Source organism: Melanotaenia boesemani, chromosome 7 (genome assembly GCF_017639745.1).
Source record: "Melanotaenia boesemani isolate fMelBoe1 chromosome 7, fMelBoe1.pri, whole genome shotgun sequence".
NCBI lineage: Eukaryota > Metazoa > Chordata > Actinopteri > Atheriniformes > Melanotaeniidae > Melanotaenia > Melanotaenia boesemani.
The window spans coordinates 33,000,607-33,025,389 of NC_055688.1; the positions used below are offsets into that span (position 1 = coordinate 33,000,607).

Here is a 24,783-nt window from a genome sequence, read left to right on the forward strand (position 1 = left end):
CTCACTTAAAGTGGACAAAATGGAAAACAGTTCTGTGGTTACAGGAATTGGAACTGAAATTCTTTTTTTGAAATCAGGGACACCATATCCTCTGGACTTTATTTATTTATTTATTTTTTTATTATCATCTTTTGAAATTGTTTAATGAAATTAAAGACCTCAGTCAAAAGCCTACGTCTGTGGTGGTATAGGCTTGGGTTTGTGCTCATGGAACTGGCAACTCGCACATTTGAAAAGGTATAGAGTTACATATTTTTCCCATTTGATGTCTTTTCAGGGAAGGCATTGCATATTTCAGCAAGACAATGTTCAACTACATACTCCATCTTTAACAGCACAGTGCCGGTGTCCAGGTGCTAGACTGACCTTGGAGTCCATACTATTTACCAACCCAAAGAACATTTGGCAAATTGGGAAATGCAAAATATATAAAGTAGACCCAGAACTGTTATGCGGCTACTATCATATATCAGGCAAGAACTGGCAGGTTCCTTTCCAAAAGATCCAACAGCTGATCTTGTCAGTTCTTATAAAGGTAACAGGCAGTTGTTAAAAGAGGAGGAGAAGCTACATGGTGGTAAAAATGACCCTGTTCCAACTTTTTTAAATGTGTTGCTGCCATCAAACTCGTGATAGGCAAATATTTTCCTTGAAAACCACCTTAGAAGGTTTTGATATGTTTTGTATTGCTGCTGGAAGCAAAATATTGGTTCATGAGGCACATAAATATATTAATTTATTTCACCTATTTTCAGAACAGAGGTGAAAAAACAAACAGAAGTTGAAAAAATTCAAGTAGTTTATCCTTATGTCAATTTGTGCTACACATGTTAAATGATTAACGATGTGAGTGTCAAGGAGAGAATGAGTTTGTGAACAACAGACAGACGTGTCTGTCAGGGATGTAACCCGGAGCCTGATGAAGGTGAGGACTGATGGTAGACATAATGGAAGGCCCCGAGGCCAAGAGCATTATCTTCTCCTGACTCTGACTGACACTCATTAGGCTGCACAGTAGAGAGGAGAGGCTGAAAGCTTATTAAGCCACCTGCTCAAAAGGCCCTTAATTGAATCTAAGTAATTATAGAGACCTTGCCCATTATGATATTTTTATTCATCCTGCGGCGAACTCGGTCTCTCTTGCATTCGGAACACCATTAATGTTGTCTGCACCAGTATGTGTGCAATTCACATACAGGCCATATTGACTCTTTCACACACATACACATGGTTCGGTCCCTTCAGACATGTCCCGTCACCAAGACCCCGACTACATTTTAAGTCTGTTCTCTGCTTCATTAGAATGTGAAGGATAATAACATTAATTGCAAAGACAGTTTAGTTCCGTTGAAAATAGATTACAGGTGTAATTGTTTTACCTGAATAAGCCGTAGGCAAGAGAAATTAATTAGACCTTGTGTCCCAAGTCCTAATGCAGTTCATCTCCTTGGCTGGCCTGACATACCCACACATACACAGAGACACACTCTTACACTACACAAGACAGAAAGATGGATGGGCAGGTATACTCACACCCACTTTTAGAAACACAGGCTTCACATGAGAGATGAAGGATAACAATATGGAGCTGTTAGCTACTCATTACAAATGAGAGAGGTTAAGAGTTAATATGTAAAATCATTTTTATCCAGATGTTTCGTGACTGGGGAACCTTTTATGAGCTAATTTAGCAGAAAATAAACCAGCGTTTATTTGTGTTTGCATATTGTGGGTATATTTTTGTTAAGGTGGGAATTACTTGCATTGCACCATGTTGCACTACTGGTATAATTGGCTGAAGCAGCATCATTATAACAATGTGCGGTATTTAGAGTTTTAGAGTACCAGACCAATAATGGTTTTTATTATTTCCATCAAGGCTAAATTATGCTTGATGATAGATGCAAAGAAGCTAAACAACACTTCATTTGGCCCTTTGCAGAAACTTAACATTTTTAAATAAACATTTTTACTCACTACTTGCTCTCACTGCCTATTAATGATTAGAAACACAAGAGGAGACGCATGCAATACCACTTATTTTTGTCTTTACTTCACATAAATAATATTTCCTTGTGACGTTCAGGTGTTTTTTTTTCTCAGAACAATGTCTTAAGACAGCAAGGTGAGAGAGAATTTCACCTCCCTGTTTTCATATTGTCTTGTTCATTTAAACATGTATTCATTTTATCTGCCATGGAGAAATGAAACAAGATTTGCTGTTTTGAAAGAACTCTTCAAAGGATGGTCTCAGGTTTTTGCGTGGATACAGTGGTATAACACACTGATTGACAGCAGTAATCTGAGTAGCTGGCGAGGGTCGGAGGAGTGCTTGAAATGCTCGGTTTATGTGGGATTTCCAAAGTGCCTCAATCCTCTTCTTTTTTCTGTGGAGCTGCAGGATTACTCTTTATTGATGAGGCAGAATGGGAGAGAAGCAAGGAGGGTTTTCTACTCTCTTGCATCAGCAACCGTAAATTGACACTGGTCCCCTCATCTCTTCTTTTCACCCCCTCTCTCTAAATCCCCCACCCCTTAGTACTCGCCCTCTGTAACCCAGCCTTGTGGCTGACCTGAGTGCCACTTTCTGTCCCCTCGTTGCATCAGGCGCCGAGAGGCACTGTACTGTAATTAGCATCAGAAGGACCTGCTTGCTCATCTGCCCGTCAGCTTGCCAGTCAGCCTGCACGCCTGTATGCCCGCTAGTGTTCTCCCAACTGCATGCTCTATTCATGTTCCATTCATCTAGTATAGAATAAAAGACAGCTTTCCTCAGGACATCCATCTCTCTGCTGGCCTTTATATTTCTGTGGCCAGGCACAGTAGAGCGGATTAGCATTAAAAGAGTCAGACTGTTGAGGTAGACTTGGCTGGAATCTATGAATGCATACATAGTTCTGCCAAGCACTTACTCTGTTTGTGGAGGATTTTAATACAGGACTTAAATATGCCTCTAACCGGATAAAGGGCACTTCGCTGTTTCTTCTCTCTTATTCTAATCTTGTATAACCTCTTCCCTCTATAACCACAATCCTCTAAGACCATGCTTTGTTTTATTTAGTCACTAGATTTATTAGTTTCCTTTTTTCAGTCCTAGAGGAGAGTGAATTAGGTATGCAGTGTTTCCGCATTTATTATGTTGCTTGACATTTTGAAAAGGAAGGTCGCAATATTAAAGCAGAATTACAAACTCTAAAAAAGCCAATCCAAAATAGTGGCTCTGTGAGATGGCCAGTTAAAAAATTTGAACCTTTCTCATGAATTACTGAGTCAGTCTTTACCATTATAAGTCGATATGGTGTCATAAACTGGATTTACTTATTTTAATCAGTGTGGTGGTTGTCTTGATGAACAGAGTCCTCAAATAAATGAATTCTTTTCAACTTTGATGTAGCAGTCAAAGTCCAGCTTATTTTTCCACATATGGTCATTTCATACTGAAATACATCATGATGTTAATAACTAAATATTGAATTCAAGGTTTAAATGTGTCATGTTACAATTCAAATTAAATGCTGGACATGCCTGATCATTGCGAAAGTCTGAGTGATTAAATCAGTTGTAGAGTTTGATTGACCGCTCCTACCCCTGCAATTAATGCTAGCAAAGCAAAACAACAACCCACTATTCAGTTTAGCAACAAAATTCATAGTGAATAGGAAGTGGGAAACTTTGAAAGCATAGATGTGATAATTATTCAATTCAGTCAGATTCCACTCATTCCATTCATTCACATGGGACCAACCATCACATCCGACTGGAGGGCAAAACTCAATTTTCCATATTTTTTTTCCACTTTGAATTCGCCTCAGGTAGACTTAAGCTTCAAAACTTTAAACGTATGCAGCCAATGCTGCGGAAAAACTGCACTATGTTCCAGGAAGTTGAATAAACAAAGTGCAAACAGGCTAAAAAAAAACGAGCTTAGTAGTTAAATTGATCACTCTTAACAGCAGCTTTCAATAAACCTGCTTTTTCAGTTGTATGAATATCATTGTTTTTGCTGTAATTCCTGCACATAGTGTATAGTTTAAGAGGAAAACGATGAAAATGGGTTCTTTGCATTGCATCAAACACTTGGATGCATTAAGACTATAAAAAAGGAATGAGGCCAAATCCTTCTCAAGCTTCTTAATTGTAAGGCACTGTGAGTTTGCCATTGCTAATATAGCTTCAATTATAGTACCAACATGATTGTGGAGCAGATTTAAATAATGGTAACTGTGCTCACAATCTTCACATAACCTTTTCACTTGAGCACTTTGAAGACAAGTGATTAAATAAGGTGTTACTGCTTATCAAATCCCCACACTCCAATAAACCCATCAAAGAAAGCACTATTTGCTTTAAAGATGAGAAGTGAAGTGATTTGACAGCATGATTGCACTTCTGTGAGAATGGAAGTTGGCACAGCCTAATTTTAACATGCTGCTCACAGTAGGTTTACCATTTTATTATCTTAGGTTAGTGTCTGGGCATATATACTAATTTGTACTGAACACAAGTAATTTGACAGGATCATGGCACTTAAGTAAAAGTTGATGAGACATTTCCCTTAAAACTTGATTGTGGCCCGATGGGAAATGAAAGACTTATTTGTATATTATGTTTAGAGGTTTTTGGGTCAAAGTGGCGGACATATCAAAAGAAGCCAGACCAACAGTACTGTTCTCTGAGCCGCTGTCAGTATGGTAAAAAGTACCTCACAGACCTTCACTGTTAGCCTCTGCTCTGTGTGACAGGACATGTGATATATGCTGGTTGGCCTGTGGGTGTGCATGGTGTCGCCATAATGGAGTGGTAATACAGCAAACGTTATAGATTGGGAGTGAGTGGACTCATCCATGAATCTGCCCCTAACTGTTCTTCTGCCTTTGTGTTGGTAACGATCGACTGGCTCCCCTCTGTCAACGTATTTCCTCCATCTTAGTTTAGAAGCAGAGATATATCTCTCCATAAAGGCCAACACAAAGAGGGCTGGAGATCCTCGCCTTATACAAAAGACCCAGGCCTGGTGCTTAATAAAGGCTTATGGAGAGGAGAGGAGCTGATGGCCAGGGGATTGTTGGAAAGACCTATTCTCTTCACACACAAAGACACACTCTCACTCAAGACACTATCTGTGTGCTGAGATGCTGTTTTGTGAATGCACGTGAACATGTGTGTGTGGCTGTCCTGCTCATTTTTTCTCATAAGCAGCATCCTCTTTACTTTCACACGCATGATAACACACACACCTTTCTTTCTTGTTAGAAGATGCTAATAGAACGCGTGACAAAGACCCAGTAGACAGCTCTAACACAAAACACTGACTTTCTAAAGCAGTTCATTTTCATGCAGAGACTATCCAAAGGACTGCCAAAGCATGGTTTCTTGAAAAGCAGGGTTTTCACTAGCACTTAGTCATTTGGATGTCTATTCAGTCTCACTTCATTAGTAGAGCTGCTGATCATGCTGATGTTCGAGGACATCAGGTTGGTTATTAATTGCTCCCTCTGATACTGAATAGAAACTTGTGTCCACCTTAATAAATCTACAGTATGTGACTGAAAAGCATCACCTGTTGGTTTCTTTTTTTTTAACCTGCAGAGAAGTGGGTGAGAGGCCGTGCCATTGACCGTGGCGAGGTCGACATCGGAACTCAGCAGAGCCAGGCGATCCCACCGGGACTTTTCTGGAGGTTTCATATGACTGTGCATCATCCGACCTACGTCAAGTTCAATCTCTCTCTTTCACACAACGCACTGCTGGGGGTCTACGGACGCAGGAACATCCCGCCTACACACACTCAGGTAGAGTTGGCTCCTGTTGTAGCCTGCTGTTTATCCAGATGGGCTGCATTGTTTCACATCCATACTGACACCTTTTTCTCTCAGATTTAGTCTTTCATCCACACTCAAGTATTTTTGACACTTACAAGAAGTACTTATATGCTTATTTGTGCCTCAGTTTAGATCTCACAAAAAGATCTTTCTAGCACGCAGACACAGAAGTTTTCCTAAGAAGACAAAACTGTTATTTGTTTCTGAAATAATGATTTAAATTCTGTCTGTCTCAGGCTGTTTTTAAAGTAAGACGCAGAATGTTTTAAGGACACAGACGTTTGTATCACTGTGTGGATTCAAATCAATTTCTTTATTTCAAAATATAGATCTGTCGTCAGACATGTGTCCGTAAACTATATTCTGCGTGTTTGTGAGGCAAATTTGTAAGAACACAATAAGAATTTGATCGAAACGTCAGTGCAGCAGAGCATGAATTGCTATCTGCTTGTTTAACAGGTAGAAGTTAGGAGCTGTGAACGAATTACCATTTTAAACTTGTTCTGAAAACAGAAACAGAAAATATGCAAATGAGAACAATTAAGTTGTGAGTTCAGCTGTGTTAAAAACACAGCAAAAGAGATGATGGAAAACCACTTTCCCATTCTTAGACACAGCGGAGTAATCAGGCTGTTTGTCCTACTCCAACTCGATGTAAGCAGGGACTTTAAGTGATGCAATGTACTAAGTGGAAAAGTATTTGGAAGAAGATATTCTCCCTGCAGGGACAGAAATCTCACCCAAATAGACTTTAAAAAGTTTGGACATGCGTTTTTTTTTTTTTTGTTGTTGTTGTTGTTGTTGTGAATTATCAGCATCTCAGGTGCACACAGTGTAGGGCAGCACTGCGCCTTGCAGGAAGCGCTTCTACAGACAAAAATACAACACACTTGGAGTTATCTGCTTCTTAACATCAGCGCATCCCTGCTCTCGACTGCATGAAGAGGTCTAATTAGCCGTTTTTGACACTAGTGTGACACTGAGCCCTCAAGGGGAAAAAGACTCAGCGAGGGCTTGCTAGTTCAAGGAGGACTGAGGAGGGATAGAAAGAGAGGGGGAGGTGAGGGTGGTGGAGAAAGTTGAAAAGGGAGAGAAACAAGCAGAGAAAGGTTTAGACAGAATAAATAAAAGTCGGCTCTATCAAAAACCTGGGTGGTAAAGCATGCCCATGCTGTCCATGCTGTTAGTGGAGGGTTGGTTCTTGAGCCAATGCCAAGGTGGTACGAGCCACTATTTTCTTATTTCCATTCAGATTCTGGTTTTGCATAGACACATTAAATGCTGTTCCCTGACTTATATTCAAACATTTTTCTGATAGCATTCAGCTCAGTTTCACACAGCTCACCCAACAGAAGCCACACTTCACTGCACAAATTTTGGCTTGCAAATTTCTGTTTGATTTATGCAGGTTTTGTGAATCTGCCGTCTTGCTCATTCCAGCTGGATAACAAGTCTGCTTCATTATGTTTCTGTATTGAAAATTTATATATATTTTTTTATTATTATTGTTGTGTTCAGTTCGACTTTGTGAAACTGCTGGATGGGAAAGCCCTGCCCAGGTCCTTGACTGATCCTGTGTCAACTGCAAAAGCTCCCAAAGGTCTGCTGTTGAGCGGCCTGCAAGAAACGGGCTTCATCGAATATATGGATCCCGGAACGTGGCACCTCGCTCTCTACAATGATGGACGTAGCCTGGAGCAAGTCCTACTCCACAGCACCCCTATCGGTGAGCAGTAATATTGTAGAGAGTTTGCTTTCCATAGGTTGAGTCTCAGGGTTGCTTCACTCTCATGTTCAGCCGTTCCTTTCATCTGTTGCAAAAACATAACAACATGGCCAAGCGTAATTTGAAACTCAATGACATTTGTGGGGAAGTTTTCCTATTAAGAGAGTTAGTTTGGCATGGCAAGAGGTAGCAGTTAGAAAGGGGAGGACAGCTCCTGTAGTAATGGCAGGGCTTGCTAACTGCAGCTCATTGCCACGACATACACGAACGAACTGCAGTTTAAATTGAAGGATGTGATTAATGCAAGAGTATGTTGCTGAACGTAGACAAGTGGATAATTACAAGGGTGGTTTCATCACTCTGTCTTTGTCCAGTAGTCTTAAAGAATGTGCAGTGTTAAAATATCCCACCTTCCAAAGAAAAAAACAAAAGAAATAAACAAAAAAAAAACAACATTGTTTGGAAAAGGTGATGGTACTGTAACATCTCAGGAAAATGTTTATTTGTAGCTGGCAGCTAAAACAGCCATTGCTTGCAAGAAGTAATGAGCTCATGAGGAGTGTATCATGAAAAGCCTCTATTTTAGGCTATTTTTGTTTCATGTGTATCTGTTTTCTGCAGATTTTTGTAAATCATGAAATGAATACGAACGTTGATCAAAACTACGCTGATGTGTTTAAGCTAAATATGTGTATTACCAGCATCCAGCTGTAAGCCAATCAGTAAACACCTCCATAGAGCCAAACATTGCACTGCAAACATCTTTCATCGTCCTATCTATGGAGTTCTTTTTCTGACAGAGTGTGACAGCTAGACACAGAGCTGTCAAACATTTGTTGACACGTTTACTGTCTGTAAAGTCTGGAATAGACCAGACCCTTTAGAATCATATATTCTGAGCTAAATGGGAAACAGAAACTCTTTCTCTTTTTTCACTGCCTCTCTCCAATAATCAAAACAAATATAGACACAACAGATGGTCTAGAGTAGAAGCCTGTAGTCTGCAAAGTTTGTGTTTTTTATTTTTAAATAATTAATCAAGTGATTTAGCTGGAAAGAGGAAAATGAAATTAATGGATTGGTGTCAAAGTTCATTTGACTGCCCATTTATATCTCTAATGAGGTTTACAACCAGGCGCTGCATTGTTTTGGAGGCAGAAAATCAAAACCGCTGAGCCAGAGTACAGTAAATTCTACTAAGACATGTGGTATGCTGTAGCCTGAGAGCTGGGCTTTATGGAGAGATGACGGAGAAATGAGATGATCCCTGTCGGGAAACTGAGCTTTTCCGCAGCAAGTAGTAACTCGATACAACAGCTAAACAAAGAGCATAAATAAGAAAAAAAGCAAAAGAACATTGCAATAATAAATAAATAAAATATGTCAAATCAATACAGTGTAGTTTACGACAAGAAGGAGAATATGAGAACATGACGAGCATAAAATCGTACGTGAAATGATGCTGATTGGAGGAAGAAAAATCCATTTTTTGCTTGAAGACATACTGTGTGTAAAAACTGTGGTACAAGAGTAATGACATACAGTGGCCTATGTGGTTCCATGCAACAAAATAGCCTGTCATCAATCATTAAACTAGTAAAAGGTAAAGGTAAGTTAAAGGTAAAAAAATGAGGGGAGAGTCAAGTTAGAGCAGAACAAAACCATGTGTTTGGTCGGCAGGTAAGTGACCTTTATTAGTCAAAAAACATTGTAAAACCCATTTCACACACACACAAGCAGAATTCAGTAGCAAACCATTTTGGGGCTGCTGCTAAGCACGAAATAAAATTGTCTGCATAACTCTTAGGTTTCACTTTTTATGTAAATATAACTCAATTAGATGCACTTTGCTCTTCCCATACAGTCATATATGCTGATATGTGGTTGCTGCATATATTAGTCATTCTCTCTAAATGGATTTACTTCCAAATGCGTTGTAAAATGCAACAGAATTTTCTGACAGATGTCAAAAATGCTAATTCAAAAATATTTCCATCTCTTATTATTGCACATTTTTTATATGGTAATTCAAAAACAGAACTGCAAGTAGGGCTAATTTTGCAGGCAGATTCACAGAAAAAGAAAGAGTTATGGGAAAATGTTGTTCAAAGAGAAGTAAATAAACCTTGAGCTAAAAGAAACAAACTTTAAATTAATTAAGATGATGCAAAGCCTGATGACAGACCCAACAGACAAAGAAAAAAGAGACTTAGGAATTAAAAGTTCTAGTTAACATTCTGTATAAAATGTAATAGTTCATGTTGTGGTTAGCATTTCTTCTAATAGCAACCCTGGCATGGTGGGAACATGGATGCATGTAGCTCTAATTTTTGGGAGTTCAGTGAATAGTGAGCGGAAAGTGTAATGACCATGTCTTAAGCTAGCCACGTCTCCTGTGAAGAGTAGTCAAATTAAGTCAAGTCCAAATCCTAATGAGAAACTTGGTTTACAAACAGGTCCTGAAGGAAAACATCACAGCATCAAACAATAAAATCTTTGCTTATGTACACCAGTAAAATCACAAAAACAGAACAGAAAAGAAAAGAAATAAAAACCAACTGAATTAAATTGAAAAAAGCTAAAATCAAATCATAACAGTACTCAAAATATAGTCCTACAAAAAAAGAAAAACAAAGAAAAAAAAACTAAAAAAAAAAAAAGTAATGAATTAAGACTGTTCTGTAATTCAGCAGCTTCCACTGTCTTTTTCAATCCCCTGCTCCCTCTATTTGTGGCCACTTCAGCTCTGGTAGGACAAGGAAAGAGGACGTTATTATGCTTAGGGACACGTTTGGAGACTAAATGACATCAAATTGGAATTTAACGTGCATCTGTGCAGGAAACAAAAGCAGAGAGTATAATATCTTTTGTATCTTCACATTTACATCAGCAAGAATGATATATGCTTGATGTTAAATCAAGTGCATAAAAGCCCCACTACTGAATTTTGGTAACAACTAATTCAGTCTTGCATTCTGTCTCTTCTTGGAGCTCTTCCTTCCCTGAGGTGAAAGTTAGTCTGATGACTTATTAAATGATTAAAATCAAACATTGAGTGTTTCCATCCAGTATTTATAATGTGCATCAAGATGTAACAATTGAGGCATATATCATATCCGAACAGCAGAAAAAGGAAAATAAACAGATGCGATTCTGCTAATTTTAAGGAAAAATGGTATAATATGATCCACATTACAATTTTTAACATACCACCAACCAAAAAAGCTGTAGATACCGGTTTTAATCATTTTTTTTTCCAACCCCACAGCTATTGACATGTGCATGTAACCCACAAAAGCTTCGGCTTAATGACTTCTGCCATTTCGTCAGCTCAAAACTTACACCATCTTCTTTAAATCTGCTCAGGCATAATGTGGTGCTTCCTCCAGGACTATTAATTATGCATAATTGCTATGCTCCACCCGACATCACATATCCTCTAAAATAACTTATCTTTTACAATGCGTCTGACAAAGCATGAGAGGGTTTCATATACTGTAGATACAGGGATCTTTCTGCAAAATAGATGACAAACAAAAAAAGAAGATGATACTTCTAGTTAGCTGAGCAGCCCATTATATATTTCATAAATTCATAAAGCCCAAGGGTCATAAAGCATGGCTAAAACTTTACAGCCTCATAAAATACAATTGGAACGCTTATTTGACCAATCAGATCACTTGGCTGCAAGCACCCATTTTATAATAGCATTTAACTTCAATAACTTACGGCATGAGTGATTTCTAACTGTGAAGGGGTTTAGTCAGTGGAAAGAGCAGAGTGGGTGTCCCGTGAATGAATGCACATACGCTATACTGCAACATATAGAAACATGGCTTGTCATGCATTAGCTCTTAATTGCCAGAAGAGATTTATTGCCAAGACACTGACCTGGGAGATACAGAGCTTATATCACTGTTATAAACCAGCATCTTGCAGCTCTGTGAGCTTTGCAAGGGATCACTCGTCTCAGCTGGATTAAATGGAACTCTGCGACCTTGCAGATAAGTTTTTGTTCATTGCATGTGTCAGGTGCCAAATGCAATATTGGAATTTGCATATATAAGGCTTTTTTCAGGGGGAGAGGAAGAGGCGCATATGGAGAAACAAATGTGAGCGCTCCTGACTGTGTGGGAGAAAAGATGATTGGCACTCCTCCTCTCCATCAGTGTGAAAATGACAGGTGATGGAGGTGAAAATGACTTTGGTTTCTGTAGTGATGCGCTGCGCTGGAGGATAACACTGTGCTACCGGCTACTGGCAGAGCCCGTCTCATTAGCATGTGTCACACGCACCTCAAGGCGGGTGTCACATAATAAATTTGCCTGCATGTGTTTGTAAACGTGTGCGCGCACATGCCACTGAAGGATTTGTCATACACGCTCCCTGAACGGAGCTAGCCAGGGGGAGACCGCAGTGGCTTGACACAAGAGTCGATCCCTATTCGGAGAAGCTGAGCAGGATGGCGCAGCGGTCAAATTAAGGATGGCATCATTGACACCCCTTTTAATTACTCTATCTTGGTTAGATAGAGCTCGTCTAGCACAAGAGAACCAGCAGATCACTCACAGATCCCCAATTCTGCCAGCCTCTGGGCGCTCCTCCACCAGAATTCCCCATCTCAAGCAGAGCTGACAGAACTCAGCAGGCTTATATAATGCTCCAAAAGCATAAAAAGTGCTCCCCCTCTTTATCTGTCTTTGCCATGCTGCCTGTTCCTGGAGAATGCGATCTGACATGATGGACATATCAATGGGAGAACAGGGGAGCAGTAAAAGGAAGGCAGCCAATTCAAGTCCGATTGAGGAATATGATGAAACGCACATAGCCTAAAGAAAGATATGATGAAATACACGTATGCAGATGAGACGAAGTACTAGTAGGAACAAGCATCACATTGATCTTTGCCATTCTAGGAGTGTATCTGCTGCAGGAACACAGTTCTATCCACTTACACTTACTCTTGCACCGACAATGTCAGATTTTGTATTGTTCAGTCGGATTTCAAACTGCGCCTCTTATAAACAGTTTGCTGATTAAGCCTTGATGTTTGTAAATTTGCGCACGGTGTGTTTCCAACCTGTAATGCAGTTTAATGTGCTTAGTGCTACTGAGTCTAAGTGAGTGTTTGGCCGTTCCCCAGAGAGTGATAGCAGCTGGATCAGACTAATCTAATATAGCCACTGTGTCTGGGGAGCCATCCATTGCTTATCAGATCTTTCATTCAATAACTATGAGAGCCAGCTTATGGAACCACAAGGAACATTTTTTTGCTCTATTTTTTTTTTTTTTTTTTTTTTTTTGCCTCTTTTGACTTTTGTGCTTGATTTGTGAATGTGTGCATGTTTGTGATTATGCAGACTCGATGGACGGCTGTTCAACAGACTGTAATGGTAATGGAGAGTGCGTGGCTGGACACTGCCACTGCTTCGCTGGATTCTTGGGTCCCGATTGTGCCAAAGGTAAGCAGTTTTTTTTTTTTCTTTTTTGGATCAGGCTCAGGCTGGTGTTATTTTATGTCTTGGAAGGACCATACCCATTCACTTTGGAGTTGTGCCATGTGTGTAATATTCTTTCCGTTCTCTAAAAGGCCTACTCAGTCTCCCTTTTTGGCAAACATTCATCATACAAAAATAAAAAATGAGGGTCAAAGGGACTGTTGAGTCTTCCATGAATGTTCAAATTCAGTTTATAGTTTAATAGTTCTGCAAAGGAAAGAATGAGACTACATAATAAATGTTTATTATTATTATTCTTACTGTAAACACTAAACTCTAATAAGACACCATACAGCACTGCCCTCTTATAAAATAAATCAGAATTTAAAGCAAACACTAAACTCAAACTAGCTTGATGCTAACATTGAATGGGACTCTCCATCGACACACTAATGGAATTAGCATTTAAATGCTAATTAAAATTTACACAAATTTTTACTCTGCAGTCGAAAAAAGATAACCAATATACAAAGCAAAAAAGCAATTTTCTATCATGAACATCGACTTGGCTTAAAATAGTACTTACAGACATATAAAACATTGCAAACCGAGTGCACGAGTTAAGCTGGATTTATACTCGCATGGTGTCTACGTAAGGGCGGTTACAACATCACAGCGATAGGCTCTGTGTAGGTCCGCAGAGGCTCGCCGGACACCTCTTCCAGACCTGACGTGTACCCCTGCTACTCAGACGGTTACGCAGAAGTTCTCCGTTGTGATTGGTCAGTTTGGGATTTAGTGTTTCTGGATCTTCTTGCTGAATTTGTGTGGTAGCTGCCATTTTTAAAAACAACACCCAATGGATCAAGTTGATGAGAGGCTGATTGAATTATTTCTTTGTTTGCTTCCACAAGCTCATGAAGACACCGCAACATGTTGGACGCGATTGCTATTTTTAAAAAGGAAATACCCACCAGAACTGAAGTGAGCCATTAAAAGAGCTCTGTTGAGTTTACCAGCTGATACCACCCCTCCTGTCACCTTCAGATTAGGAAGAGAAACTGCAACACAACACCAAAACGACATGTACCCCCTACACTCGAGTGCGAGAGTACACTCACCAGCGTCAGCTATGCTGGTGAGTGACCTCCCCCTAGCGGAGTTGCAGAACCACTTTAGTGGAGGCAACACAGACTTTATTTTCTCCATTATGCAAGTTATATTCAGGTTCAGTAAGACCTCTCTCTGCTTTCCGATCTGCTGACCCTGTTTTCTGTGATCGAAAACTCAACACGTCCTCTATGTTAGTCATTCTGCCGCTTTGGCTTCTTTGACAGGATTGGGCTTCACATCTTCATTTACCATCTATTTCTTGTCACTCTCTTTCTGTTGTTTTCAAGGAGAGGCTGCAGTCAATAAATCTTACTTCTAAAGGCTCAATGGATTCCTTCATTCTCTCCACTTTTGATAGGAAATGTCTGTAGTAATGGTTTAGTGGCATTGACAGTAATTATTCGATGATCTCAGCATTTAGCCTTTAATACCGACCAGCCTTTATTTGTTCCTGCTGGCCACACCACTGACTGATATTTGAGCCTGTTTCAGTATTTGAATGCTAGGTTTTATTAGAACATTTACAGTATGTTGAATAGTCACATGCCAGTGCAATGATTTGGATCTCTGAGATGTTCTCAAATCTTTCTCTGTCTTCATAAAACTTTTTTACTCCTCCTTAGTCTTTGCTTTGTTCTATCTCTCTTCTTCTCTTTGTTTCATCTCCCAACGCCACATCTCTCTCATCCTGTCTCTCCTTGGTGGATTCTGACTTTGTAAAATTGTTGTAGTTGTGTCTGTCTCACTGTGTAGAAACAGGTGATGTGATTATCACTTCTTGTGATTTATTTACGCTCATCATTTATTCATACTTTCTACTCATCTTTGCTCATTTGTTTGTGCTATAGTGTTCTCCGCTTGAAAGCTTAGACATCAAGTTTTAGCATGGGACGTCAAGAGGGAAGCCTGAATTTACCGCCCCATAGAGTTTTTGGATTGAACAAAGAGCCAAACAAATACACACATGGTATTTATTGCAAATTACCCCAGAAAAAGAAAAAAGAAAGAGAGCCAATGGTTCTGGATTTTCTTTGTAATACATTTCAAGTCCTGAGCTGTAACTGTCAGTGTGTCATCCGACATCCGCTGACTTTATTGTACCTGGCTGTCATTACAGTCGCCACACAGCTCTTCATCTCTGCATGGAGATAGCTTCCCACCCTCATTCCATAAACGCCTAATGCTCTCCTTCCTAATCTTCCGTTTTCACGATTGTTTTCACGGCCTGTTCAGAACGAGCGAGGGGACATTGGGGGGATTTTATACAATTTCTGGGTTGCCGTGGTAGCCAGGCTCAGGTGGTGCTTGAGTAAATTGAAACAGCGTGAGGGATAAGCTTGAGTGTGTGTGCATGTGTATAGGTGTGCCTGAGTGCAATTGTGTGTGCGTGTGTGAAACAGAGGCTGTTCAAGGATTTGCTGAATCCGCGCACTAGCTGAGATAAGAGAGCGTAGCCCCACTCATGGTAGGTTAACGCGGTCTCCCAGCTAATATACTGCAGCAGCTTCTGTCGGTGTGTGTGTTTGCATGGGCGTACCACTGAGTATGTGAGTAATCTGTGTCTTTCCTGTTGCAGATTCCTGTCCAGTGCTGTGCAGCGGCAATGGTGTGTATGAGAAAGGAAGGTGCGTTTGTTTGCCAGGGTGGAAGGGGGCGGAGTGTAACGTTGAGGAAGGTCAATGTATCGATCCCACCTGCTCCAACCACGGCACCTGCATCCAGGGTATCTGCATATGCAGTCCGGCCTACAAAGGCATCAACTGTGAACTAGGTAAGGAGTTTTCCACTTTCAAGATTACATACACCCCAAAATTTAATCTGCATGCATTAAAGAGAATGAGTTTGCTGTAATAAGTCATCTTAAAAATGTAACTTATCCATGTTTTCATACTGGCAAGAAGAAAATAAATGTGTTTTCATTTATGCAGCCAAACATCATGAAGCATGGGACTTAAATGCAAAAATAAACAAATAAATTAAACTGCTGTCGAGTTTACTTTTTCAATAAAGCCATTTTAGGAAATATGTAATTAACATCGCTGCACGTATGATGTCAGTGAATCTCTAAATATCTCATGATTCAAATATGATTCTTAATGCAGTGATTTGATTCAGAATTGATTCTTGATTAAAATGTATTCTCTATTTCATTTAAAGAAAAAAAGATAACTAATTTCAAGTCCCCAATTGGGGGGCTTTGACAACAAATGTTGTCAAACGGGGCCAAAAATGGTCACTTTGCAGACCTCTCCTGAACTGCCTGTACTAAAACCTCTTTAATTTTATTCTGCTTCATTCTATCAGTCATCCTTTACAGAGATAATGTTCACATATTGTACTATGATATGAGAGAGTCTACAGCTGCATGCTGCATCTTTATTTATCCTTGACCAATAACACATTTACTGATATTTACACATCTTAACAAGTCTCACAATTGTTCCTTTACTATGCCTGCAAAAGTATTCAAATAGACCTTGTGGTTGCAAAGATTTACTCATTTCACCATGCGTATACAATTTTCAAGCATAGGCCTAAAAAGTAGGCAAATGGCTTGAAAATGTTGAGGAATTTCTATATTTGAAGAGATTAAATTAACTATTCACAAAGCAAATAGGATTATGTTCCTTTTCCATTACACAATGTTGCACAGATGGACTCTGCTTAGGGTTATTCAGTTTTTTTACTATAGATAGTACTACCTATGTAACTGAAACGTTTCTCCATTAATATCTCTTTTTCCTTCTGTACTTACTTTTAGTTTGCAAACCATGAATTTTAAATGAGTCCTGTACAGATCATTCTTACTTGGATCATTGTAGAATCGAAAGTTTCTCTTTCTGCCCTTCTTTTTCTCTGCTGAATTTCTTGCTGCTCCGTGTTAATTAAACAACCATCCTTGAGAACTAACTTCAACCATGAGTGGAAATAACATTTCAACAGAGGGGAAGACAATAATTTTTCTGTCTTTGATCCTTCTGTAAGACAGCAACAAGACTGCTTTATGTTTTTGTCATTCTAAATGTGAAAAGACTTTACATTTCACAGAACTATTAAAATAAAACAAAAAGTAATCTGAGAGCCTCTGCCTCTGTCTGAGCCCAGCTCTCCTTATGACACTGGTATGCAGCATTTTCATCACTGTTTCACTTTTCATATGAAGATTAATGAAACTGCTATTGAAATAAGCTGGGTTTTTAGTTACTTGAAATTTTTGTGCTCTGAAAATGATCGGATGCCTATTTTCCCTTTTTCTAGCATTTCAGCTGACCTGACAGACTTAGCACAAACACACACACAAAAAGAAGCAACACTACTTAATTGAGCTAAAGCCAATAAATCCCTAAGTAGGTTTAGTTTTCCCTAAGCAGCAGAGCCAGCCACGAAACGTTTTATAACTATGTGTGTTTTATGGATTAATTAATAAAATTCCATTCATAAATTTATTTCCAAAAGTGTAAGCAAAAGTGCTTGATGTCGTCCCTTTAATTTCCTTAAGAAAAGAACCCTAAAATGTTTACAACCTTATGTCAGGTTAACCTAAAGATTACTCTATAAAAGATACATTTTGTCCTCCCATAAAAGAGGCAAAGTTTCAGTTATGAAAACACACATCTTCCATATGCTCACTATGCCACAGATGGAAGTCTGGGCTTTCTGACAAACCACAACCACTTAAAAATCGGTCAAAAATCCTGCGAGTTAGGATGATTCTTGTTGTGGATACACATCTTATCTCTACAGAGACACAAGTAAGCAGAATCTGCTGCACCTGCTGTGTTGATACACAAGATTCAATCGTGATTTTAATGAGAAGAAAAAAATAAATAAAATCAGCAATTTGCATATGATATTTTTTAGATGCGGATACACTTCATGCCTCTGTTGGCACGGCAGTGGAACACAGCCTCCTGCACTGCAGCAGTGTCCTGACACAATGTGCCTGTGTTTTTCCTGGACAGAATGGTCCAAACTCCCTGTATTCCCCCACCCTCAGATGATTTTAGTAGCAAGGGATTTGCACTTTATTGCATCGACACCATATAAAATACATTGTACAAACCTGGAAGATGCAAGCAGAGCGTCAATTTTTGCTAAATGGACAAAAAATGTAAAAGATAAATGTTTTCCCACTCCTCATAAATGTAGGTTTTTGCTCTTTATGATGCTGTACATTCAAAACGACTGGCATTTCTAAACAAAACAACTGCAATACTCTTGATTGGATGTTTGTGTACTTTGAATGCTGTGTTAACCAGGGCATAAATCCGTTAGAAAGACAAGTTGTGCAGAAAGTCAGGCTTGGCCACTTGTCACATCCCCTAACATCTCTCCCCCATAAAACAGCCCATAAATTAACAAAAACAAACAAAGTAATGACAATGAAATGAATGATGATGTTAAAGTCAATTAAAGGGTTAACCCCCCCCCTCCCCACACACACACACACACACACACACACACACACACGCCCTCCTGTAGAAACAGATTCAGGTGTGTGACCTTCAGCGACAGAGCTGAGCTGACTTGAGACGAACTCTGCTGAGCTCTGGCTCTGCTCTCAGGGCTGTAATTACACACAGTAACACAGCGTAGCACCGATCACCCTGACACAAACGCACACACACACACACACACAGCAACCCATTTCACTCCTTATCATAGCTTCAGCTCTAAGTGTCCTATGAAGTGTAATGTTGTGGAACAGATACAGGGATTGTAGCTAGGGTGGTTAACTCCTGGATGGGATGCAAAGACCACTGCTTTCATACCCGGTGAACTGATGATTATAATGAGACAGCCTGATTTCACCCCCTCACCATTGCCACAATTCACTCCCCCTTTTCACCTCTGACTCACTCTGCACCCCCCTTCCCCCTCTTATCTGCAGTGGACTGTGTAGATCCCCAATGCGGCGGCCATGGCGTGTGCGTGCGCGGGGAGTGTGTGTGTTCGGCAGGATGGGCTGGAGTGAGCTGTGATGACCCGCTGCCAGCCTGTCAGGAGCAATGTTCAGGACATGGCACCTATCTCCCAGAGTCAGACACCTGCGCCTGCCAGCCCAACTGGACGGGGCCAGACTGCTACACCGGTAAGACGTCAGAATTATTGTTCACATTAAAAAAAAAAAAAAAAAAACAATAAAGCCAGAAATTTAAACTGCAAGCCACTAGATTAGCCAGTGTTTTTGTAATGCATGTGGTCTTGCCAGATAATATGTTCTGGGGATTTGATAGACATGTGGTGCTCTGTAAAATGTGTGTGTGTGTGTGTGCTTTGCACTCACTTGTCATTCTAGTTATAAATTAGGTTTCCCCTCGTCACTCTATGACTACAGCTTTCTCAAGCCCACTTGTGCACCAGCCCTCACGTTGCTTTGCATTTGCACTCTTGCACAAATATGCTGTTGCACACGCACACAGACGCGCACACACACTTACATTTTAAACACACACGCAGCCAGTTGGACAAACATATTCCCTTAAGCAAAATGAAGAAAAAAGATGCTAGTGAGGGGAAAAAACTAACTAACTTTGCTGCAAAGCCTATCAGAGATTGCACCTTCAGCTTATTAGTTAGTGAATTGCTGTTCATTACAGCTTTGAAAGCTTTCTTACAACTATAAATACTTTTCTTTGCCCATTGAACATTGTACCTGGTTAAATAGACAGCTGCTTGGCATGGATGGTGAAGCAAAGGCATTGAGATGTCCATTGTAACAATGCTAGCAAAGAACATGTACCAAGCTCTCTAAAATTATAGAACTGAACCCGTTGCTGTACACAGAGAGAAGTGTCCTTGTCCTTGCGGTGTGAGCTGACAGAGAGGAAAATAGCCATTATAAGACTGGCCTTTCTCTCTCCTTCCACCACACTAAATTCACACTGGTGTTGAGAACGATCTGCTTCACCATGCAAACCAGTGATTTGCAGGCAGCAAGTATTAGAGGTTTCTCTCAGGTGCATGCATGCCTTATTATGGTGATATAGCCTATGATAATGATAGACCATGGCTGAATATCTGAGATATGAGCCACCTCCCCTCTACCTGCCGGGCTTTTAATCAAAAGAACCCAGTGATTCTATGTCCTGGTCTTGTTGAGGCATAGCTAAGTTAATGTAATTCTAATAGAGAGCTGAAAAACTCTCCAACTTTAATCCACTTTTTACTCTCTCTCCATGCTATGTATATTTAAATTGAAATAACTTTTTACTGCAGCTGGATAAGTAGGCTTTGTGTGCCTCCAGCACTTTGCTCTCTTTACTGATGGATGAGGCTTTGCCGCTGCAGAGAGAGTGAATGTTAGATGGTGAGGAGTGTAGAGAAAAGGAAAAATAGACAAAGGCAGGAGGGGAAGAAATTTAAAGGGATGTTGCAAGAGTGGAAGTGGGAGTGAAAGGGACACAGAAAAGTGAGCTGACAGAGACAAAGATAGAGAGATGTGGCAAAAGAAGGGGTATTAACATACCCTCTAAATCTGATCAAAATGTCAGAAGAGAATAATGGAGCTGAATTGAAGTCCCAGTAGTTTAAATATGCGGTGCAAATACGAATCATTTGGCTTTTATTATGAGCCCATTCACTCGTCTCCTCCTTTAGGGAGCTCAGCTATTAGAGGTGAGAAGATTGTGTATTGTGAGAAAGTAGATTTTTTAGTCTCTGAGGTTATCCCTTTCTATCGCTTGTTTTTTTTCCCTTTTTCACCTATATCCAATGGCTCACCCCCAATTCTGATTTTCTAAACTTTTTTTTTTCTTGTCTCTGTGTCCCCTGTGCCTCTTTTAACTTATTTTCCTTGCAACGCTCAATTCCTCCATCTGTTCCCCTCCCTCTCATTCTCCTCGGCTCTCACACTTGCACTTTTTTTTTCTCACACGTGTCTCCACCCACCTGTTCAACAGAGCTGTGCCCAGTGCCATGTGGCAGCCATGGTGTTTGCTCAGAGGGCCAGTGCCAGTGCGAGGAGGGTTGGATTGGCGCTGCGTGTGACCAGCGAGCTTGCCATCCTCGCTGCGAAGAACACGGCCAGTGCCACGATGGGACCTGCATCTGCCAGCCTGGTTGGGAGGGAGAGCACTGTAACACTGGTGAGTTGTGTGTTATTGAACGTGGGAGTGTTCATTTATGTATGATTTACTGTAGATCTCCATTAAACTATGACTGCCGTCTGGCTCATTTCTAATTCTCCATTCTTTTTCCCACAGTTACTCATGATTTGGACGTCGTAGTGAAAGGTAATTAATTTCTGTTGAGGATTTAAGGGTCATATTATACCCCTCCAACATGCTAGCAAATACCAAAAATGTGTCTTTTTTTATCTTTGCACACGTGCACGTGGAACACACCTTTTCAGACGGCTGCCCGGGGCTGTGCAGCGGGCATGGGCGCTGTACCCTGGAGCACAGTGGCTGGCGCTGCATCTGCCAGCCTGGATGGAGTGGGCCTGGTTGCAGCGTTGTCATGGAAACTGACTGCAGTGATGGAACTGACAACGACGGAGGTGACATTCTAACAGCATCTATCATATTCTGTCTCTTTTTTCTTTTTCTTACTTTTTTTATTTAAGTCTTCCGGCATATTGTCCAGTACTTCTCTTCTTAATTTCTCCAGCTATTGACTACGTATTTGTGTGTATGTGTTCGTTTGTGCAAGTGTGTATGTCTGCTTTCCCTCTAATCACTGCTAAATGTCTGATATGCATACCACCTGCTAAGATAAAAGGCACTTAGAGAAATTTCTCAAGTCTAAATACAGCATGCAGAAATTATTTCCGTTCTTTTGGTTCTGAGGTGTCAGGTAACAGATGAAGGTGTGTGTTTCTCCATCTTTTTTTTTTTTTTTAATTTTCAGATGGATAAACAAGAAAAGAAAATTTTAGCAGGAACTTTACTCATTACAGTCGTTTCCTGGCCATTTCAGTCTCATCCTCAGCTCTTTTCCAAAACATCGCCTGTTTTTCGATATAGTGCAATATTATATTGCTTTCAACTTTGCCCATGCACTTTCAAATCCCATCAAACACCCATTATAGACATGACTGTTAAGGTGGTGCTGTAATCCATCATTGCAAACAAGTTAGTGTTGCTTTTGTTTGGAGGAAAAGCTTGTATATTTTTTTCCCTTCTGTTTTCTTTATTTTTTATGTGGTTCCACATTTATGTCGAGAGGTGTTTGAATCTGCAGCAGGAAACCTCAAATACAGCTTTTTTTATTGGTGCCGGGCTCTGATATGTACAAAGTAACCCTTTTTTTCCTGCACATTGTTTACTAAAGCTCCGTGACTGACTCAGCCAGCACTTCAAAGTGTCAGCGTTGATGGCTGCTCAAAACATGAGTCACGGCTCCTTATTCTGGATTACGACCACAGAGCCACGCAATAAAACATGTCTTGTGGACTGTAAAATGGGGGCTGAATAGGTGAAACGAGTCATAGCAGCACCATACCCTGCCAACAGCGTTGGCACCGATGGTAAATTTCTGTGTTGTATTAATGGATTATGCGCTATTATTCCCGGTATTTTTTTTTTCTTGCTAATGTATGTTTCATCTGTGGTGTTTAAAGAAATGAAGGACTGTTACTGGAATAAATTAGCTGCTAGTGTATGAATAGCATTAACTCTTAATTTAGTCAAACACTGAAACACTGTATAATTTAGTCAGTTTTAAAGGGACACTTCACAAGTAAATGTCAGTGCACCACTCATACTAAATACACAGCCAAAGAAACAGTTGTGTTGCATCGTTGTTGGCTCTTGAGAAGCTTTGCCGGCGAGAAAATATCTCCTAATAACTTAACATGTTAAAACATGTGCAGCATTTATAAATACTGTTGAAAACACTGTTTATCAACAGCCTCAAATGGCAAACGTGAATGCCACTCAATGTGGAACAAAGGGCAGCATAAAATCCCGACTGGTGATATTTAAACATGAAATGGCAGGAAAATGAGAGGAATAATGACTTTATGTCCAAATTAAAGCTGTCTTTTATTGTTCCGCTGGAAAGAATAAAGACTAAATGCTACAGTGTTTAACACAAAGGTTATAAACTTTTAGTCTGTGCTGTTTTAGCACCAGTTTTCTTGCTGCTTTGGCCATTGAAATGCAAGATAAGATATTGACTCTGAATGTGGCACCATAATATTACTTTAAGCCAGGATACTTTGAATACAGAAAATCTTTCCCTTTTCTGAGTCACCCAGTGGTATGCAAAGGGCAATACAAAGTTCTAACCCCTCTGACACAAATGTGTTGACAGGAGTTCAGATGTATTTCTGTGTGAATGAGAAGGTCAAGCAGAGGTTTTAGGTGGTGAGCAGATGGAGGCCAAACCAAAGGTATAAATATGCACATCACTGCATGCAGAAAGATTTTTATATAAAACTGTTTCTTGTAGATTAATGATGCATCATATTGGATTAATGTTGATATTTGAACATTTCCAACTCATTTTGGCTGCTTGCTGATGGAAACACGGATATATTTTTGAAGCCTATTTTCTGAGAAAAATCAAGTATCTCCTGTAAAGGATTTACCACATGTATTAATCCTCCTCTCATTGTGGTGGCTAACTGACAGAAACAGGCATAAAACACAATCCTTTCTTTTAAATGTGTATATGCATTTCACAAAACGTGGATCATGCCATATTTATGCAACATTTTTAAACTAAATCTTAAATCAGATGCAAAAAATTGATTTTTTTATTCCATATATGATATGCCAGAAATGTTATATATGGATTAACTTGCTCAAATGTCTAAGCTGCATGAACAAAACCATTTAGTTTAGTTTTGATTGTACTAAAATACAATGACTCTCAGTCAAAGCCTTCTGGAGAACATTTAGACATTTCTTTCTTTGCTTCCACCTCTGTGTGCAGCTTTTCAAATACCATAATTTTCCACCACGCATTTCAGCCCTCTCACTTAATTGGCAGATATACAGTCGGCTCTCGGAGCCCCTCGCTTGTAACATTTTTTTTTTTATGTCCCTGAAGATAAACTGAGATGAAAAGATGCTATCTCGAGTAATCAGAGAATAAAGAGGAACTTTGAAGAGAGAGTTTCAATTATTCCACCTAGATGGAATGAAGGAAAAAAAAACTCATATTCTCCCTCATGAAAAACAACACTTATCTTGCACTTATAAGCGGTGTCATCACATGCACAAACATATTTCTAATGCACTGCTTACATTCAAAATCTGCATTTTTAATATGCTTCATTTTGCATAACAAGCTTCAATCTTGTATATTCCTTTAATGATAGTGTGCCTCTAAGTTCAAATAGTTGCTCTTATGGAAATCAACCATTGTACTTCGCTACCTTTGTATGAGGAGGTTATAATAGCATATTGTTGCCCTTTAGCTCTCTGCTCTGTGGTCAGATGCATTTAAATGTCAGCGCTGTTTCCTGCCTTTTCAGAAACAGGCTGGAAATAGGGAGCACGAATGCCAGCCTGGCTCCTATTACCTGCCGCCATGGTTCGTCTCTGTGGCTCATTGTTTACACCAGACTTTTTATGGATCACATTCAAATAATGCTACTGATTCAAAGCATATTTATAGCAATAAAAATCGGTAATTGCATGCTGATGATCCCCTAATACATTTCATTTGAGTACTTGTGAGAACTATGAAAGTGCATTTTGTTGTTATAGTTTTTCACTAATCAGAGATATCA

General features: G+C 39.8%; 1 protein-coding gene across 1 annotated transcript in view; it reads left to right on the top strand.

The window, feature by feature from the left end:
* The window catches only part of tenm1 (teneurin transmembrane protein 1), a 218,828-nt gene that overhangs the window by 107,517 nt on the left and 86,528 nt on the right, over positions 1-24,783 (top strand). Inside the window, exons 7-14 of the mRNA XM_041990455.1 lie at positions 5,590-5,792; positions 7,341-7,548; positions 12,909-13,010; positions 15,676-15,870; positions 18,991-19,191; positions 21,002-21,187; positions 21,305-21,334; positions 21,454-21,600. Of these exons, the coding sequence (XP_041846389.1) occupies positions 5,590-5,792; positions 7,341-7,548; positions 12,909-13,010; positions 15,676-15,870; positions 18,991-19,191; positions 21,002-21,187; positions 21,305-21,334; positions 21,454-21,600 (1,272 nt within the window). The remainder of the gene's footprint in view (positions 1-5,589; positions 5,793-7,340; positions 7,549-12,908; positions 13,011-15,675; positions 15,871-18,990; positions 19,192-21,001; positions 21,188-21,304; positions 21,335-21,453; positions 21,601-24,783) is intronic.